The sequence below is a fragment of the Platichthys flesus genome, chromosome 15 (genome assembly GCF_949316205.1).
Source record: "Platichthys flesus chromosome 15, fPlaFle2.1, whole genome shotgun sequence".
Classification (NCBI taxonomy): Eukaryota; Metazoa; Chordata; class Actinopteri; order Pleuronectiformes; family Pleuronectidae; genus Platichthys; species Platichthys flesus.
The window spans coordinates 5,528,042-5,549,270 of NC_084959.1; the positions used below are offsets into that span (position 1 = coordinate 5,528,042).

Here is a 21,229-nt window from a genome sequence, read left to right on the forward strand (position 1 = left end):
ATAGGACAAGATGGAAAAACAGAAAGTTATTTTGCATATATATGAGATTCTACAATTTCAGATTATAAAAGCCTATACAAACCTTTTTTATTCGCAAAATACTAAATACATTCAGATGTTATAATCCATGTATTTTGTGCTAAAGCCTATAGAAATACTCCAAAACTTAAAGCAACACTATGTAACTTTAAGTGAGCATCAGCTCCCTCTACTCTCAGACGTGGAGATAAATTGCTTGGTTTCAGTGTCTGAGCGACTACGTGGTTTTTCATGTAGAGACTCGGACTGTAAACGATGTGCGTTGGCAAATTTTTGGTGATGAGCTACGATGAAATTGCTTGATACCAATCACCGTTGTTATGCCGTAGTCTGCCACATGGTGTTTCTGATGCCGTTTGTGGCCATAATTTACCCGTTCATACACAGAATTAGTTTGGTGTTCCTCATAAAGTGCTCAGATTCAGTGTATGTGTATGTGACTGATAATCAAAGACACAGGAAACGTTGAGTTTTCTTACATTTTTGCCCGGCCCCTGCATATCCTAGAAAACAATAACAGGAAATGAATGATAAACAACTGGTTATCTTTACAATGATGTGATTTACCCTTTGTATTATCTCAGGAATGACAGGAATGGAAAATATGTCCAGACAAATATTCACCATGCAAGGTCTGACACTTTTCTGTTTCATACCTGGTTTGTGTGTCACCATGTTGGTTTAATCAACACTTTAAACTTATGGCTGATAATTTCATACAGTGTGAAAGTGATTCATTCTGTGTTTTTTACCTGTATATCCTCCCCCAGGGGTCCCACCATACCCAGGGCCAACTCCCCCTGCTGGAACAATGGAGATTTTACAACCCACATAACTGACATGACCGGAAGGCAAGGTATTTACAATGTGTCTGAATTTTGTGAATGCATCTGTTGTCAAATCTTAAACTGAAAAATTGACAGTTATATACTCTGAGATGAATGTCTTTTACTTTGTCAGTGCTTCATTTAAACAGACCTGGTAAGCCGCCCACTCCTCCTGCCCCTGGGCCTGTTCCTGCAGCCCCTCCTGCTCCTCCTCCTCCTCCTCCTGCTACACTGCCTGAACACATGAGTGAGTATAAACTTATTTAGAAATAAGCCAAGTGCTTAAAAACCCTAGAAGATAATCATAACAGTGGAAAGGCTCCTCTGTTATGATTATCTCATCCATCAATACCAGACAAATAGTCCAGTACATTCTTTGCTGCACAAAATGTGGTGCAAAGAGATATTAAACTGTAATTTGAATTATTCTTCCCTGATGTATGTATTCGTTTAAAAAATATACTTTTTTCCTTTATAAACTAAAAACTCACTTGTGCCACCTCCAGTGACGCCTCCGGTTCCTCCACCAGGAACCCCCCCTGCTCCACCACCTGATGAACACAGGTGTGGTTAGAGGTATTCGATTCCACAAATGACAAGTAATATAAAAGATCTGTTTCCGCAAACTATATTACTGCAGTACTTTTAAAAGTTCCTAGTTCCAAGGCTGACCAGACCTTGACTCATTTCCTGTTGCATTGAGGCGTAACATACTCCTATAAATGATGTAATGTCATGGTTCCAGTAAGCAGCATTTAAGCTATCAAGGTCTTTGAGGTAATTCCATTTTATATTAGTTTTTTCAATATCTTCTTGCCATAGATCAAAGAAAAGTTGAATTAAATATTCAAATTCATCAAAGGAGAATTTTACCTGGTCTGTAGCCGGTTCCACCCAACGACGAGCCATAACCTGATTTAGAAGGCTTCCTTGTCCCAAGTGCTTGGCCGCCAGGCCCATATCCACCAGCCCCACCAGGTCTGAAACCCCCTTGCCCAGTTCCAGCACCTCCTGGACCAAAACCACCTTGTCCGGCACCTCCTTGGCCATAACCATCAGGTCTGGCCCCTCCTGGGCCAAAACCACCAGCTCCAGTTCCACCTGGACCATAACCACCAGGGCCATAGCCTCCAGGTCCAGCTCCAGCTCCACCGGGTCCAGCTCCTGCACCCAATCCTCCTGCTGGAAAACAGCACAGTATATTTATATACATTTAGCTAAATACAGTGTAATATGATTGGTGATGTTCAAGTGATAAATCCTTCCGTCATGGAGCATATAATCCTCTGTTTTAAAACTAGTGTTAATGTTGGATTTTAATAAAAAAAGGGCTATGATAAAAATATAACAACATTAATTTATAAAAGCATACTTTCCATCCCCAAACCAAAACCAAACCTCACCTGATCCATAACCTGAAAAAAAAGAGGAGAAAGGTTCAATCAATCATTATTCTACTAATCACTCTTCTATTCTAATCTTAATCCTGATCAAATATGATTCTGCATCAGTAAAATTTATGTTTAATATCTGGCCATATTGCTTCACTTATATAATCAAAGTTACCAGATTTAGAAGGTTTTCTTTTTCTATATCCTTGTCCCCTTGGTATGAAGCCTCCTGTTCCAGTGCCGGCACCACCTGGTCCGAAGCCTCCTGCTCCTGTGCTGGCACCACCTGGTCCGTAGCCTCCTGTTCCTGTGCCAGCGCCGCCTGGTCCGTAGCCTCCTGCTCCTGTGCCGGCTCCACCTGGTCCGTAGCCTCCTGTTCCTGTGCCGGCTCCACCTGGTCCGTAGCCTCCTGTTCCTCGGCCAGCATCACCTGGTCCGTAGCCTCCTGTTCCTGTGCCAGCGCCGCCTGGTCCGTAGCCTCCTGTTCCTGTGCCGGCACCACCTGGTCCGTAGCCTCCTGTTCCTGTGCCGGCGCCACCTGGTCCGTAGCCTCCTGTTCCTGTGCTGGCGCCACCTGGTCTGTAGCCTCCCGTTCCTGTGCCGGCGCCACCTGGTATGTAGCCTCCTGTTCCTGTGCCTGCGCCACCCGGTCCAAAGCCTCCTGTTCCTGTGCCGGCTCCACCTGGTCCAAAGCCTCCTGCTCCTGTGCCGGTGCCACCTGGTCCGTAGCCTCCTGGTCCTGTGCCGGCGCCACCTGGTCCGTAGCCTCCTGTTCCTTGGCCAGTGCCTCCCGGCCCAAAACCACCAGGCCCATATGAGCCAGCTCCAGTTCCTGTTCCTCCAGGTAAAGCCCCTGCACATGGGAAAAATAAATAAAAGACAAAGTATTTGTATTTGTAATGATTAGCGAGTTATGATAGGCATATATATAACAATATATGTATGTATATATCATGTAGAAAGACAGAGAGAACTACACCAAAGAAGTTTCATACCTTGAGCTCCCCCGAGTGGAGATGATCCATAGCCTGTCAGAAAGAGATGGCTTGTCTGAATTTATCTTAAAATATAATACATTATTAAATATTGTGAATATTACAAGTACACAGTGATTATACCTGATTTGGGTGGTTTTCTTGATCCTAGTCCTTGACCACCAGCAGTATAAACACCAGTAATGCCCCCTGATCCGCCAGGTCCATAGCTGCCTGCTCCTGTGCCTACACCAACTGGACCATAACCACCCGGCCTGGTTCCGACACCACCAAGTCCTGCCCCGGCACCTCCAGAGCCATCGCGTCCATAACTACCGGCACCGCCAGGCACAAGACCACCTGCTCCAGTCCCATATCCACCAGGCCCAACCTGACCCCCTGCTCCATAACCTGTACAAATACAGTGGCCCAGTTTAATTATCTCTTGTCAACTGTATGTTCTCACTCTGATTCTCTTTCAGTTCTTATCTTACTTTTAGGTGGTTTTCCGGTGCCGGTACCCAGACCTGGAACTGTGCCATATCTCGAACCTGCAAAACAGATGACAAAACCAATTTTTAATGACATATTATAATTTCTAACAAACACAATGACTTTAAAATGACATGTTCTTTGTTATTTTATCTTAATTATACTGGTTTCACAGAGGTGAACTTACCACCAGGACCAACACCACCACCATATCCCCCAACTCCACCTGGGCCCACTCCACCAGGGCCCACTCCTCCACCAGGACCAATTCCAACTCCTCCAGCAACAAGTGTTCCTGCACCTCCTGGACCACCGCCAATGCCTCGGCCTCCATACCCTCCAGGTCCGGTTCCATATCCACCAGGCCCAGTGCCATAGCCACCTGGGCTGGTGCCGTAACCTCCTGGTCCTGCACCATAACCTCCTGGACCAGTACCATAACCACCAGGAACGACTCCATAGCTGCCAGGTCCAACTCCATATACTGATAGAAAGATAAAGACATTCAATGTGATTTATTTCATGGCTTATGCCAGAAATTGTGCTTTTCAACAAGATGACTTTAACATTTAAAGTTTGTAGAACCTTTGCCTGATTTCCCTGCTCCTTGTCCTACTCCAGCTCCAGATGGGTAACGTAAACCTGAGTGAAGAAGAAGATTTTAGGTTGTTTCAGTCATGAGTTTAATATCATTTAGATGTTAAAGATAATGTTAGTCAGCATACCTCCACCTGGTAAAACTCCACCAGCACCATAGCCTGTGATGGAAAGTGTGTGAAATGTTAATACTGTATGAATATTTCATAGTAGTATAGGTGTAGGTATGAATGTTTGGGGTGAATACGCAAACATTTAAGAGATTACAACATATAGCAGCTCACTCTTTCCAGGTTTAAGGGCTCCTACTCCACCAGGCCCACCAGCACCAGGGACCAAGCCTGCTCCTCCAGGGCCGGCTCCAACTCCTCCAGGACCGGCTCCAACTCCTCTAGGACCAGCTCCAACTCCTCCAGGACCGGCTCCAACTCCTCCAGGAGAGGCTCCAACGCCACCAGGACCAGCTCCAACTCCTCCAGGTCCGACTCCAACTCCCCCAGGACTGGCTCCCGCTCCACCAGGTCCACCACTTGTGCCTCCTGCCACAGTCCTACCAGTTGCACCATCTGTTCCAACTCCACTTCCATTAACAGCACTGTCTCCTCTTCCCACACCTGTTAGACCACCTGAAGCTCCACCTGCTCCTCCTGCACTGGTGGGACCTCCTACTACTCCTTCTGTTCCTCCGCCAGTGCCTGTTGTACCTTCTCTCAACCCATCAGGACCTCCCTCGCCGTCACCTTCACCTGGTGTGTCACCTCTGGGGACACCTGAAGACGGGACACAGAGGGACAGGAGAACTTTAACGAGGATTAAAACTGAAAGAACAAAATCAGTAACTATTAACATACAAACCAACTTTACAGAGAAGACACCAGGTGAGCAGTGCTCCAATGTAGTATAAGACTGAAGTTTTGCTGTTCTGAATTTATCATAGATTTTAATAGGTGGATATTTAGAAAAAGGTTTAATTGTATATTGTTTTTATTTCATCTGGATTAATTTTTGTCACCTGGAGGTTTGAGAGGTTTGACTCCAGGCAGAGTCCCACTTGAGACATCACCAGAACCTAGAGAAAATATACAGAGAGACTTTAGAAGAGTCAGGAAATTAATTCCTAATATTTTTATGTAGCCTTTTCATTTTGACCTGTGATTATAAAGTCTGGATCATTTCATTTAAGGTTTTTTAGAACACTATGTAAACGTTTTCTTTAAATCTAAGCAAACATGATGCCGGACTTAATGTAAGGGGGATGTGTCAAAATACTTTCAACACAAGTATATTGAAAAGTTCCAATCAAAATTTATCTTGTATTGTATAACAATGATAGAAATTTCAAATAGCCCAAATATTTATATACGTTATATTGTAACAATTGATGACATAAAGTAAATGGCCACATGGTGACACTGTTCACATCAAAACAAGATCCACTGTTTCTTTGCTTTCCACCAAATGTTTGTGTAATCTGTGAAACAGTGAGAGACTAAAACCTAATCTGTGTTTTAATAGTGACGCCACAGTATCTGACAGAACTGGATAAACACACACTGTTCACAGACAATCATATAAAATCTCAATGAAATAAACACTGACCTGGAAGTTCGGTCCCATTGAGTCCTGTTTTATAAAGATAAATAAATAAAAGTCATTAATTTTAAAAGCATGTGTAACGACAACACAGAGTATAGAGAATTAAGACAGTAAGGTTTATTCCACCACTAACACTATTTACAAAATACTCCTGAATTAAGTATTAGCTAAATAAATTAAAAATTTAAATTAAATGTATTCGGACAAAAATACCTGGTTTTACTCCGATCATGGGGATTCCTGTTCCACTCAGGCCGTCTCCATCCCCACCTGCTCCCACTGGTCTGCCAGCTACACCAGTACCTCCTGTTTCAATATTGATGTAAAAGACTTTTCAAATCTGAACAAATGTTTCATATTTTTCAGCTAATGATATTTTAAAGTTTGCTGTTGAGAATTAAGAGGCCTCAGGAGCAGTGAAGTCTGTCAGTCTCAGTAAAGGGCAAATTAAGGGTTAATTTTGGAAATTTCCCAGTAAATATAAACCCACCTTCTCCTGCAGAGCTCCCAGACCCTTCTATCACACTGCCAGCACCACCATCACCTGGAACAAGGGCATATTGTTCAAAGGGTTGATATTCGAAAGTAGTGTAGTATGTCTGATTATGGATTCTTGATATGACAAATCAATGACATAGATAGGATAATGATCACATTGGAAGCTGACAAGGATTATTAAATTATTATTAAATTATAAATTCATAGGTGTGACAGAAGCATTGCACCTGACTAAACATGTCAATGTTTTTCCATCCCTGTTACACATATTTTACATTAAAACGAATGGAAACCATGCAAACACGATGTAAATGTGTTGATGTGATAATATGTGATTATAGAGATACCTTCTGATGCTGGGGCTGTTGTTCCTCTTGTTTCTCCAAGTCCTCCTCCTTATCCCAACAGAGAATCACATAGATATTCTTATTAGTGATGAATTATTGATCAAATCGTTTTGCAAAATGTACTAAATCCGTATTCTAAATCCTCAAAGCAGATGCGCACCACTAGGTCCGGCTGTTGTCCCTGCATCGCTGCCAGTGCTGGTGCCATTCACTGAACCACCAGTGCCGGTCCCTGTTCCTGCTCCTCCCATACCAGTGCCAGTGCCAGTGCCAGTTCCATTTCCAGTTCTAGTTCCAATTCCAGTTCCAGCACCAGTTTCAGTTCCAGTAGTAATAGTACCAGTGCCAGTACCAGTTCCAGTTCCAGTTCCAGTTCCAGCACCAGTTCCTGTAGTAGTAGCACCAGTGCCAGTACCAGTGCCAGCACCAGCTCCTGTCCCCAGTGCAACTCCTCCAGGTTGTCCTAAAGTTTATGAATAAGATAATCTTTTGATTCAAAAAGGGCGTGTGAACATCTCTCAGTTCAACCACATTATTGTGACTTGTAGCATTTCACTAGACCACAGTATAATGATCAGATGTAAGATTGAAACCACTTCTTTCTTTCTACCTTCTTCGCTCACATGATGAAATCTCAAACTACTGTTACAAATAACAACAATAATGACATCCAATATTCTTGATATATTCCTATATCTTCTATAGCTATACTTTTATGTTGCATTCCTGTTAGGTTTTATATAACCTTGGTATTTGTTTATTTACGGGCCTTATGTTATCATAGCATGTAACGCAAGGGGCCTGTAGTTCTGAACAACCACCAACAGACGTCAGTGAATGAACAGTTCATAATTTTCACAGAGAAAACAAAGGACAACCTCTGTACAACTACAGAAAAAATCTAATGGAGGAATAGAAAATCCATCAATAGAGATTCACAAAATGTTTCATTGAAAGATTTAACCAGCAAACAGAACAAAGAAGAAATGAATATGCATCCTTGTTCTCATTTTGAAGTGCTCAATACATAAACAACTCACCATCTCGTCCTCCTCCACCTCCTAGTGCTCCACCACCAGTTCCAACTTGTCCTACACCAGTTTAATAATAAAAAAGATGTATTACTGGAATTTTAATGAAAGCTACATCATTATGTTTTAGAATGAGCAAACGTTTTTTATTTTGATACCATATTTAGAAGCTTTTGATCCAGGTCCATAGCCTATAAATAACATAAATCATTTCATTAATTACAGGATTCCAGCAAGTTAGTATTTGAATAATCTATCATGAATTTAAATTTCCCCCAAACCTGTTCCATATCCTGCACCGTAGCCTCCTCCTGGTCCATAACCAGCACCAGGCACAGGTCCATATCCACCAGGTCCATATCCTGTCCTGCCTGTCCCTAGTGCTCCTCCGGTCCCAGGGCCGAAGCCCCCTGCTGCTGGGACACCAAATCTCACATTCACACCAGATCCTGGAGCTCCGCCACCACTAGGAAGCCCTGCGGTGGAGCATATTGGTGAAAGACGTAGATTTAATAAAGACGAACATTATAAAGAGTAGCCGTTAAAATATATACCTACTCTGACAAGTTTGGTTTGTTTTGCATGGAAGTACATTTTCAGTCATGAAGAGGTTGTAACTTACTTGACAATTTAACTCCCTCAGAATTGTCTTATTGTGAAGACCCAACATCAAATTATTGCTTTAACCCTAATTGATTATATTTATATCACTTTTGAGCCCTTTATTTGTTAATACTAATTGTATGCTGAATGTTTCCTCATAAACATTATTCACATGATTTTTTATCCCAAAGATGCTGTGTAATGTATAAGTCGCACCGTATTTGAGGGACTTGGCTCCCCCAGGATATCCTATGAGAGAAACAACATTAAAAGATGTGCTCACAGTTTTGGTTAAGTCTTTTTATTTGTTCATGTGCACAGATCAAGTACTGTTCATTCATTCCAGTATCTCTGAAAAGGCTGTTGTAGCTGCAGTATGTTGGTGGTAAAACTCCACTAATATTTCTACATCAACAAACAACACGTATTAAAGATGGGCAGGTATTATAAAAAGTTCAGGAACTAATGAAGATGTTCTTCTGTTTTGTACCTCCAGCGCCGCCTGGTCCAAAGCCACCCGGTCCACCTCCCGTTCCAACACCCGAACCAGGTATCCCACCAGTCCCCTGTCCTGCCCCTTGTCCACCACCAGTTGATACTCCAACACCTCTTCCTGGGCCCCCTCCTCCTCCTCCTACTCCGAGCCCAGAACCAGGCCCAACTCCAAGTCCTCCACCACCTCCTGGAAGACCTGCAGCAGTTTATTAGAATCTGTAAACTAAGAACTTTTGTTTTTACATATAAGCACAATTGTTTTTTTGTTGATGACGAACAGATAAATATATTAATTAAGTTATTACCATATTTCCGAGCTTTGGCACCAGCATAACCTGCAAAGACACATTAAGATCTTTTAAGAATTTACTAACCATTGAATCTATTTTAATTTTTGACATTTGTCTGCATGTCCTTAACTTTCATCCTAAACTTTCATCCTACCTCCAGGTCCATAGCCCGCACCACCAGGTCCATATCCGGTACCTGCTCCGCCAGGTCCATATCCGGTACCTGCACCTCCAGGTCCATATCCTGTACCTGCACCGCCAGGTCCATAACCAGTGCCAGCACCACCTGGTCCGACTCCGCCAGGTCCATAGCCGGTGCCCGCACTTCCTGGTCCGTAACCAGTACCTGCACCACCAGGTCCAACTCCACCTGGTCCATAACCAGTACCTGCACCACCTGGTCCGTAACCAGTACCAGCACCACCAGGTCCGATTCCACCTTGTCCGACTCCACCTGGTCCATAACCGGTACCTGCACCACCGGGTCCGTAGCCAGTACCTGCACCGCCAGGTCCGACTCCACCTTGTCCATAACCAGTACCTGCACCACCCGGGCCGACTCCACCTGGCCCATAACCGGTGCCAGCACCACCTGGTCCATATCCAGTACCACCAGGTCCGATTCCACCTTGTCCGACTCCTGGTCCATAACCGGTACCTGCACCACCCGGTCCGACTCCACCTGGTCCATAACCAGTACCAGCACCTCCAGGTCCAATTCCACCTTGTCCGACTCCTGGTCCATAACCGGTACCTGAACCACCAGGTCCTACTCCACCAGGTCCGTAACCAGTACCTGCACCGCCAGGTCCAACTCCACCTGGTCCATAGCCGGTTCCAGCCCCACCAGGCCTGACTCCACCAGCTCCTGTACCTCCCAGTGCTCCACTTAACATTCCTTCAAGGAGAAAAATTGTGGTAATTTATTTATATTCTTTTTTAAATACAGTTTTACGACAACAAAATAGTTTGACCATATTATATATCCGTTCTTACCATATTTACGAGCTTTAGCGTTGGCGTCATATCCTGAAATAGAAGTATAGTAACAATATGTTTGCATTTGCTATTATAATACAGTTTTCACTTGTAATATTGTGCAAAGTTTCTGTGATTCGAATCAGCTTTTACCTCCAGGTCCTGTTCCGACTCCTCCTAATCCAGCTCCAGCACCACCTGGTCCAAACCCAGTTCTACCGGGCCCATAACCAGCTCCTCCAGGGCCAGTGCCAGCACCACCAGGACCAAGGCCACCTGACCCAGTACCGGTACCACCTGGACCAAAACCAACCCCATAGCCAGGTCCTACTCCTGTGCTGGGGCCAACTCCTCCTCCTGGTCCTCTGCCTCCAAGGCCTCCAGCTGCACCAGTGCCTGTGCCGCCAGGACCGAAACCATAGCCCCCACCTGCTCCACCTGTCCCGATGCCTGAGCCAGGTCCCAGTCCTGTGCCGAGGCCAACTGCAACTCCTCCACCTGGTCCTCCTCCTCCAAGGCCGGACTGACCTGGAGAGATTGAGTCATGTCATCAATTCCTTAAAAAGTATATTCATCATGCTATTTTGCTTGTTTGTGCAATAATGTCTCACCATATTTGCGTGCTTTGGCTGAGCCAGGGCCGTAACCTGTGGCACAAAACAATACTTTAATATATATTTTATATATATTACGTATGTTTATTTATTGGGTGCATCAGATTTACCCAAACCAGGTCCGCCTCCTGTTCCAACTCCTGTTCCAAACCCAGGTACAGCTCCCGGTCCACCTCCAGTCCCGACTCCTGATCCAGGTGTGACCCCTGCTCCGCCTCCAGGAAGTCTTCCAGCCCCAACCCCTAAAGCGCCTCCTTGACCAAGTGCACCTCCTCCAGTTCCAGCTCCTCCTGGTGCAGAAAATAAACAGGTGAACTAAAACATTTTTAATAAATTTACTAATTAACACTAATGCATCATGCCTGTTATTTAACACATACAATTATCACATAACAGCTGTTGAACTTAAGGGTGACGCCCACACTAATGTGTCTTTACCATATTTAGCTGCAGCTTTGGCCGGATTCTTTGATTTGCCTGATCCTGTAGTTGAGAGAAGAAACAATTCAATAGACAATGAGCATATTTGTTCCTTTACATTTATCATTGACTTCATGTAACTCTACTGACAGCTGCCAATGTTACTACACTGCTGGTTCCTGTGTACCTGATTTCGGTGATATGAGAGGGTAACCACGAAAAACTCCTGGCAGTTGTTGTCCACGACCATCTAAGGTAAGAAAATTACACATACTCATACTGTAAAATACCAAAATAAAAGCCTTCGATAACATTTATCGGTATTAATTATTTGCTATTATATTTAGATTAAAATATAAAATGTTAATTAAATATCTGTAATATAACACAGTTTGTTTAGGGCTTTAGAAACTGACTGGCTGCTCCTCCTGGTCCAGCACCACCCTGGCCGAGTACTCCTGCCCCTGCAAGGAATGAAGGAATGAAGCAGTGATTCTTATTTTTAGGCCAGTCGCCTTGTCAAGAAGTTCCACTCCAACATTACTGACGTAAAAAAGAATTAACACACCAGTCTGAGGCCCAAGTCCAGATCCTGTGGCCACTCCAGGGAGAACACCACGGCCTCCAAAACCTAGTGATGGGCAATGAAAAGACAGAATTCCTCACAATGTGTTATTAATTATTCTATGTTTATGTATTTTTTATGTTTCCTGTGTTACAACATACCTTGGCCTGGAACAAATCCTCCTTGATGGAGTCCAGGCACTCCTATTCCTGTGAGCAACATTGACCCAAAAATCCAGTGTTTTGGTTTGATGATACATTATGAACTGAAGTTAACAGACGAGGTGTCGTATTCTGGAGTTTACCTGGAACTTGTTTTGATGCTTTTCCACCGCTCTTCCCTCCAGGGCCTCCCCCAGCGGTACCAGTCTGCGGAAGCAATGGAACTGAAACAGAAATGAAAGAAACAATAACTTAACTAAAGGAATGTGATTAATAGTCGCAACAGTCTTTTTCTGTATTATATAAATCACACTGTATTTGTTTTTATCATACACAGTAGAATGTAATGTAAAATGTGATTATAAGTTTAATGTGAATCATTTTATCTACCTCCACCTTGCCCAACCCCTGCACCGCCAGGCCCAACTCCAGCACCGCCAGGCCCATATCCTGCTCCTCCAGGCCCAACTCCAGCACCGCCAGGCCCATATCCTGCTCCCCCAGGCCCATATCCTGCTCCCCCAGGCCCAACTCCAGCACCGCCAGGCCCATATCCTGCTCCCCCAGGCCCAACTCCAGCCCCGCCAGGCCCATATCCTGCACCCCCAGGCCCAACTCCAGCCCCGCCAGGCCCATATCCTGCACCCCCAGGCCCAACTCCTGCACCACCAGGCCCATATCCTACACCGCCAGGCCCATATCCTGCGCTCCCAGGCCAAACTCCAGCACCGCCAGGCCCATATCCTGCCCCCCCAGGCCCAACTCCAGCACCGCCAGGCCCATATCCTGCACCCCCAGGCCCAACGCCAGCACCTCCAGGCCCATATCCTGTCCCCCCAGGCCCAACTCCAGCACCGCCAGGCCCATATCCTGCACCCCCAGGCCCAGCTCCTGCACCGCCAGGCCCATATCCTGCTCCCCCAGGCCCAACCCCTGCACCTCCAGGCCCATATCCTGCTCCCCCAGGCCCAGCTCCGGCACCACCAGGGCCATAACCTGTTCCACCGAGTGATGTTCCAGCTCCACCTAAGGTCAGCCAATAAAAAATGTCATGTTCCCAGCATTGAAACTATGTAATGTAAATAATAAACAGAAGTTTATAGTTACTTGTTTTAGGAGGTTTGGGACCAGTTCCGCCAGGTCCTGGATATTGACCAGCACCAGCTGGTCCATAACCACCTCCATAGCCTCCTACACCTCCTGGGACATGACAGAGCTTTCTTAATTACACATACAATACGTCCCTTGAGGTGAGAACTGTATAAAATATAAGTTATACTTTGGGGTGAAATGTCACGATTGACCACTGAGACTGACGCTTCATTTATGTACATCGTGAGTGGAGTTGTCCATCTTCAGTCTGTGATGCCAAGTGCTCTGACTAAATTGATGAATAAATTGTATATACAATTATTCTTAACTATAACTTAAAACATGTGGACTTGAACCACTGTTATTAATCCATTCAATTGTTTATGCACTTATTGCATGTGAAAAGATAAACCTATACTTTTAAAGCTGTAATTGGGTCTCATGTTAGTACAAAGAAGTTGTAAGCAAATGAAAACCACTGACCTCCAGGTCCGTAGCCTGTTCCAGCCCCGAGGCCTCCTGCTCCTAATGAGCAGATAAAAGAGAAACACTACTTAGTGCTTTCTATACTTTCTTTAGTGAAGTTACAATACACTACATCATGCATTAATGAATTCAGCGTGTCTCTTTGCAACTCCACCCTTTTGTAATGTGATACATGCATGAAACCTCACATGGATTTACTTGAAAAGGTTTGAAATATGGTTTGGAGTTTTAATGTTTGACTTTAACCCTCTTAACAATACACAAGCTCAGTTTTCTCTATCTCTGTCAAATGAGATCTAGCAGTTTCAGGTCCCTGTGTTCATGGAATAGTTTGTACAGCTCAGTGTTAACCAGGATGTTTGTGTGTTATTCTTCTTGGGTGGAGCATGACAACACAAACACACTTTGTGGGCATCATTGTGTAGTGTAGATGTGTGTGCTGAGTTGGCCAGATGTTTGGTAAACTGGAAAGTGTGACATATAGTACGAGTTTTGTTTTCTGTGCTGACCCTGACCCCTTTCATACACCAACATAATGGGAGGAATTCAAAAGTTTCCACAAAGCCGAGGATTAACCTCTTAAAAATCATTTGGATATTATCACCAACATTCCTCATCGTAAGTAGACAACTCACATGTTGGGGGGGGGGATGAAAAACAGAGAGGCCTGAAATTCCAAAAGCAAATCAGTCTTTCTGACTGACGTGATGACTTCCGTCCTTTATCTGGGACCTGCCATGCCTAAGACATGAGTCGTTATCACTTCATGTGAGTGTGTGTGTGTGTGCATGAGGGTGGGTGGCTCTGAGGCGAGGAGGAAAGGAAATAGCGGTGCATGTATGCAATCCTTATCCTGCTGTACTGAATTTATGTAAGGAACAATATTTACAGTACAGGGGCTGATGACCACTGATCCATGTGTGTGCATGGAGTAGTTTATGAGCTGATTCAGCTTAAATATGATTAATTTATGTCCAAACAAAGTTCCAGCAGAACTTAAACAATATTTTCTTCTCATTGACACTGATATGATTATTATTGCAGAGGAAATTATATAAGACATATCATTTAATCAAATATTTGAAAAATTCATCATTCAAAATCATTTAAAATGATTTCATCCTATGCCTTTTAAAACAACGTGCTTTCAGTTAACTCAATTTAATAACTTAATTATTGTTCCTCCTCTGAGCACGTTATTAGGACATTTTATCATCTACATACCTGTACCAGTCCGGCCTGGTTGGAATCCACCTGCACCAACTCCTCCAGCTCCAGGTCCGTAGCCCCCAGCTCCCTGTCCTGCTCCAAGCCCTCCGGTTGTTCCTCCACGACCACCGTAGCCACCTTCGACACACAGGTATGATTCCAAAATAAGTCAATCTGATATACATTAGCAGTGTTTTAAGAGTTTATAACCGTCCTGATGAATCTCTTCTGTACTTCATCCAAACAGCAGAACATTTGACATGTTCAAGTTCGGTATATATTTTAACTTTCTGGCTGTGAGGCCTTTTTGTCCTAATTAAAGACTCCACTCTAATTAAAATAGTTTTTCTTGATCGTTCTAGGAAACACAATCTCAAATCAGTGCACACCTTCTTACCAGTTTTTGGAGACTTTCCACCTGTAAAAAGAAAGTAATCATGACAATTTTATCAACAAGAGCATAATTGAAAATGTCGCTCTACATGAGGTGGAATTAACAATCAATACGTCAACCAGGCGTATTTTTCTTACCGGCCCCAACACCTCCAGGGCCGACTCCTACACCACCACCTCCTGGACCAAAGGAGCCGGGTCTGAAACCTCCTTGTCCGACTCCACCAGGTCCTACTCCACCAGGACTGACTCCACCAGGTCCAACTCCTCCAGGTCTGAATCCGCCTGGGCCTACTCCACCTGGTCCTTGACCACCATAGCCCCCTGAAGAAGACGCACAATACACCTTGGTACAGAAAGTATAAGCAGCAGCACATCATACACACACTGTTGTCCAGATTTGTTTACTTTTGATTGCAATTTATATGATTCATATACAATTCATCTACCAGACTCACTAGCAATTCCACCAGCAACTGATTTAATTTATACAAAACATCTTAAATTTTAAATATCACCACAAATGCATCTGAAAACTGATTTCTGTGAGTAACTCGCAGTGATTCTATCAAACAGTTGAACATGTTACTCCTTAACGCATCCACCTCCACCCACTCCTGGACCCAACCCCTGGCACCTGCACCAGCTCCTCCGGGTCCGGCTCCTCCACCAGGCTGAAATCCAGTCCCGGCTCCTCCACCAGGCTGAAACCCAGTCCCTGCTCCTCCACCAGGCTGATATCCAGTCCCGGCTCCTCCACCAGGCTGAAACCCAGTCCCGACTCCTCCACCAGGCTGAAACCCAGTCCCGGCTCCTCCACCAGGCTGAAACCCAGTCCCGGCTCCTCCGTATCCTGTTCCAGTTCCACCTGGTCCAAATCCAGCTCCAGGTCCTGCACCGGCTCCTACAGCAGCTCCAGCTCCTCCACCAGCACCAGCAGGTATGTATACACCTGATGCACAAGATGTTCAAAACCAAATGATTTATTAATTGCTTCAAGTTATAATTGTTTTTTTACTGCAGCGCTCTTCTAATAAATTGTTATTTTTATTATTACACTGTTCACTTGAAGACAGCAGAAAAAGAGCTTGACGCCAGCTGTAAACACATGAACTGTGTTTTCATCGTTGGGACGTCTCACACATGACAGGAATTTATGAGTCATCAGTAAAGACTAACGAGGCATAATTTTCTCCTCATTGCATGCACTTAAAAAAACCACATTTAATTAGTTTAAATAAACAAGGATTACATTAAACAAGTGGGATCAGCTGCCACACAAGCTGAGTCAAGAACTGTTTGTGCAGCGATTATCAGTCCCTGTGCTTTCTGAGTTTCTCTGCTGATGATGGCAAACACAGCTCATCCAAAAGGCATTCTACTTTGGTCATGATTCTCACACTTTTCTGCACCTATATTCTGTTTCACAAATCACCATCGCCAAGAATAGAAACAGAGCGAGCAAAAAAGCTATAAAAGGAAAGGTTCTTTAACATCCCACAGTCCAGATGTGAGAAGTAGGGTCTGTAGGGATTCCTGAAGAATGTGAGTTACTGATCTCACAGTAATGCCATGTACAGCACATTAACAGCGCACAGTAAATAACTGAACTGCTCAGTCATTCCACTGTACCCGGTGCATTCTAAAGGAGAGGACAACCTCCTCCCCCACAAGCTTTTGTTGTTTTAGGATCTTTATTGAAATGGGACGTTGCACAGGCACATGAGCAGCTTGGCATTGTCACACTTTGTCAATTTGAGATATGATTCTTTTCAGTCTGAATAAGTAATAATAAACTAATTTTGTTATTCTTTTTTCTTTTTAGCCACTTGGCAGTTTATCTCTGAAGGGATGACGGTGTCTAGTTGGAGCCAATCCCAGCTGACTGTAGGTGAGAGGCGGGGTTCCACCTGGAGGCATCATCACTGTATCGCAGGGATGGACTCAGACTATCGGGGTTGTCTTTAATCTCTCAAGAACAGTGACCGGGGTAATTTGGTGCTGAAATTCACGGTTTTAGAGATTCTTTGCTAAACCCCAGATCGTCATCTAAATATGTTCAATACATATTTAGTTTCATTTCAATGAATATTCCAGCTACTATCTTGGCTGTGGACTCGGATACGGTCACTTAAGCTGCAGAGCCAAGAACAAACATTCCAGAGTTTAGTCAGTGGCAAACAAAATAGTCAGCAAACACCAGAAGCCCTCGACCCAACTCTGTCCTGAGAGGAGGAGGAAAAACTCGGGGAGATGGTTCTCATCCTCTTTTCAGCCAGTTTGAGCCTTTGAGCTCTGGGAGGCGCTATAGAGCCCCACTAAGTGACATCCAATCCACAGATGACAAGAACTTTCTTTAACCTTCAACCTCTTAGGACAATATTCCAATAAGATGGTCAGTCACTCCTAATTATATTCTATTCTTAATCTGGTTAAAGGTTCCCTGGTGCAGTCTTTAATGTTGATTTCAAAATGGATTTTAAATGATGATGGGCATATGTTGTGGAAATTAGATAGACAGTTTACATCCTTGTGGCCGACTATGTAATCACATCATACCATATATATATATATATATATATATATATATATCATCCTTATATCATCAACATTTGCCAGTAACTTCTCAGTTTACTTATGACTATTCGAAAATATAAAAACCTAAGTACAAATACTCACTCAGTCCGTTTCAGTTAAACCAAATCTCATAAACTTAATGACAAGTCTCCTCACTCTGCACTTAGTTTTCAGTGCAGATAATTGAAATTACACAACAGCCTGAAACACCCGTTTAAACCTACCCACAATGCACCCATTAAAACGAGGAGGAGACTGAGGGCGTTCTCCTCACATCAACCAGATATCAATTTAAACAGAAGAGACAGCATCAGGGTGGAGGAGGTCTGGAGAACATGGGCATAGGTGAAGCTTTTTAAAAGGTGCAGATTTTATCCTAATTCTGTTGTAAAGACCTACAGGTCATTAAAGACATCCATGTGCTTTGTGAAGACACAGAGAACTTTCTACTTTTACACTTCATCCAAGCAAAACTCCAGAAACTGAATGCTGAGTAGCTCTGTGTAAAATCACATGTTAAAGTTACAGCAACACCAAACTAGAAATCATTCAACAGAGGCATGTTCTGCTTATTACCAAGAGAGAAGAAATCTGAGTAGAGTTGGCAGAGTTCCTGAAGAGTTAAAGCCCATCCAGCACGAGCTGTGTTTGTTTTGCTCCACAGTTACATTATTAATGTAAAAAGGTGAGAGACTGAAGATTAGTTTGACCTTTGATTCAGAGTTAATAGATCCATGCACTCATTCATGACATCTTCACAGACCTGAAGACAAACCTGCAGGAATTGGAACGATGAAAACTAATAATAATGATTAATATACTGTCAAATAACATTGCAAATACTTCTTGCAGTTTGCATTTTAGGAAAAATCTGTAATTGGATTTTCTTTCATCATCATCATCATCATCATGAATCTGCAGCAGAAAATATCTTCCAGTGTTAGACAAACCTCATCATCATGATCACTTTCATATTTCCTGCAGCTCCCACAATCACACATAAAGATAAAAATGAGTTAACTACCAGTAAAGAAAATAGGATCTGTGTCCATGCATCCCTCTTCTACTAAAACTGCTGCATAAGTTCAATGTGACACCTGATGCACAGGTGCTGCTGCACACAGGCAGTAAAGAGGACCCACCTCCTTGCAGTGACGGTTTCCACAGAGCCAGGAGAAGGACTCCATGTAGGTACGTGGCCACCGTCCCTCTCGCCATCTTGCTCCCAAATGTCCCTCTCTGCTCCAAAGCTTCAGGTTTTATCCCCAGCAAGCCTATCAGGGCTCAACGAGGCCTTCAGAAAGAAGGAGGGAAAATGAGTGAGGGCAGAAAAAAAAAGGAGCAGGGGGGGGGGGGGACAGGACAGGATGCAAGACAGGACACTGCGTAATTGGCTAAGAGACACGCAGTAGAAAGATAGACACGGTAAGAGGCAGAGAAAGCACAATGGATCACCTCATTATACCAAATAGGTTGTTCCAACCCCCCCAGTGACTCTTGCATTTATTTGGTTCTCTACTGCCAAAAGGAGGGAGTAGGCAGGGTGGGCAAGGAGAGAGAGACAGGGAGGGGGGGGGCAGCATGTATGAGATAAAGGGGAGTCTGTGAATTGTAAAAACTGGGGTTCCCTCCTTTTCTGTTTCTTCAGACACCTCAGAAAGATAAAGGGAACGGTGCCAGAAGTTCCTGGTGGAGTTCCAAACAGCGTCATGTTTGAGTTGAAGGAAAACACTAGAGTGACTCAAGAGGTACTTCATGAATCCATGGTATGTATTTATGAAATACAGCTTTAAAATATGAATATATGACTAAAAATGAAATCATAATATAAATATTGTGAGGCTCATGTGTAACCCATAGAAACTGATGATGGATGGAGACATAAACAGTACTTGTAGATGTAGTGTGGCTCAAGAGAGATTGTTTCTAAGACTAAATGAAGTCATGTCAAAGCCTTAGACTGGTCAAATAAAAGAACCTGAATCAGATTGAATTCATGTGACCTTGAAGTCAGATCATAGCATCTTCTGTAGAAGACAGAAAAGAACAGAAAACCGAAAAAGGAAAAGCAAAGATGGAAAAGATTTTTATTTAATAAGATTAAGTCACATCATGATCAGAGAGGTCATTTTACCAGTGAGTCACCTCTGGGCGAGTCCAGTCGGTCGTGGAGACACACTACGGTCAGCATACCTGGAAACAATCACAGTTTCTTTTGTTGTTGTTTGGACCAGTGGTATCGCTGGGATTTTTTCTCCATGTTTGGGCTGGCTGGTCCTGTCCCAGCTCCTGAGGGCTGAGGTCGGAGTCTGGCACGTTCTGAAGCATTTTCTTTGTTTGGTGGAAATGGCCTGGAAACAGATGAAGAAAACGAGCTAATGGCACCCAAACACAGAGTTGGTGAGGATGGGAGAGTGAGAGCAGGAGAAACCATGATACAGAGGGAGCAGTACCCAAAGCTCCATGGCTGATGAGAGGACATTCAGGAGGACAAACTATCCATCCATACTACACAGTGTATACTTGGAGGGTGGCAGGAACGGTCTCAGCTGAAATAGGGCCAGAGGAAGGGTTCACTTTGCACAGGTCATGAGTCCATCACAGGGTCGACCTAGGCCCTGTTCAGACCAGGTATTACCATCCGTCCTGAGAGTGTGATTGGATCGTACTTCCCGGCTCTATAAATAAATGGGGCGGTGTGGCCTAGTGGTTAGAGTGGTGGTTCTTCAACAAGAAGGTTGCCGGTTTAAACCCCACTCTCTCCCATTTGCATGCCGAAGTGTCCTTGGCAAGATACTGAACCCCTAAATGGCCCCTCATGAATGTTGAGTGTACTAATTGTAAGTTGCTTTGGACAAAAGCGTCAGCCAAATGACATGTAATGTAAATATGTACGTAACTGTTGTCCACAAAGACCCAGTCTGACTTTACAGATGTGTCCGATAATGGCAATGTTTTGTGTGTGTGTGTGAGTCTGTGTGTGAGAGACAGATCAGTGGATAAACACTGACAAATATAAAACTATATTTGATTTGGTTTGAGCGATCGGGTCAGTCAGGATCTTAGCTCTAATCATTCAGACTCACACCTTTGGACGATCTTAGAGTTAATTTATCTTAAGCATGTCTTTGTACTGTCGGAAGAAACAGAGGAAGAACATGCAAACTCTACATGTAAAGACCCCGGACGATGATCAGGTTAGAACCCAGAACCGTCTCGCTGTGAAGAACAAGGCCTCTTACTATAAAATCTTGTCCCCTGTAGTCCTATGACCCAAAGCTCGATGCCCCTATACCAAACCAGTCAGAAGTTTTCAGTCCCTTATGAGGAATCCTACCTTAGCCATGAGATGTAGCAGGAAACAATAGAAGCAGCAGCAGAAGCCAGTGAGAGTTACACGAGAGTCTGAATTGTGGCAGATGTTTCTGAGATGTGATCATGTAGACAACTCTTGAGTTCTTGTCAGAAACGGCTCGACTAGTAAACAAGTGCATCATCCGTATATTTGTGTTTCTGCCGGAGGGTTTGCTTTGCACTGCCGAGCTGTATATTTA

The 21,229-nt window shown here is 43.9% G+C and overlaps 2 protein-coding genes and 1 long non-coding RNA gene across 3 annotated transcripts; all 3 read right to left on the reverse strand.

Moving 5' to 3' along the window:
- Positions 1–6,436: 6,436 nt before the first annotated feature.
- On the reverse strand, positions 6,437–10,679 carry LOC133969827 (uncharacterized). Its single transcript, XM_062406531.1, has 7 exons — positions 10,312–10,679; positions 10,177–10,209; positions 9,335–10,078; positions 9,209–9,225; positions 8,886–9,029; positions 7,114–7,224; positions 6,437–6,460 (listed from the first exon to the last, which is right to left on the reverse strand). The coding sequence occupies exons 3-7, from the start codon at positions 10,074–10,076 to the stop codon at positions 6,437–6,439; spliced, it is 1,038 nt and encodes a 345-aa protein (XP_062262515.1). The 5' UTR covers positions 10,077–10,078; positions 10,177–10,209; positions 10,312–10,679.
- An 85-nt stretch (positions 10,680–10,764) lies between these two features.
- Positions 10,765–11,442, reverse strand: LOC133969321 (uncharacterized). The gene is made up of 4 exons (XR_009924196.1): positions 11,380–11,442; positions 11,211–11,255; positions 10,883–11,062; positions 10,765–10,805 (listed from the first exon to the last, which is right to left on the reverse strand). It is a non-coding gene; the product is annotated as an uncharacterized LOC133969321 (long non-coding RNA).
- Positions 11,443–11,588: 146 nt separating this feature from the next.
- Positions 11,589–18,893, reverse strand: LOC133969828 (uncharacterized). The gene is made up of 13 exons (XM_062406532.1): positions 18,818–18,893; positions 15,688–15,990; positions 15,237–15,422; positions 15,095–15,123; positions 14,721–14,843; positions 13,487–13,535; positions 13,026–13,118; positions 12,766–12,944; positions 12,309–12,599; positions 12,062–12,125; positions 11,919–11,966; positions 11,761–11,823; positions 11,589–11,647 (listed from the first exon to the last, which is right to left on the reverse strand). Exons 1-13 carry the CDS (start codon positions 18,891–18,893, stop codon positions 11,589–11,591), a joined length of 1,563 nt encoding a protein of 520 aa, XP_062262516.1.
- Positions 18,894–21,229: the final 2,336 nt, after the last annotated feature.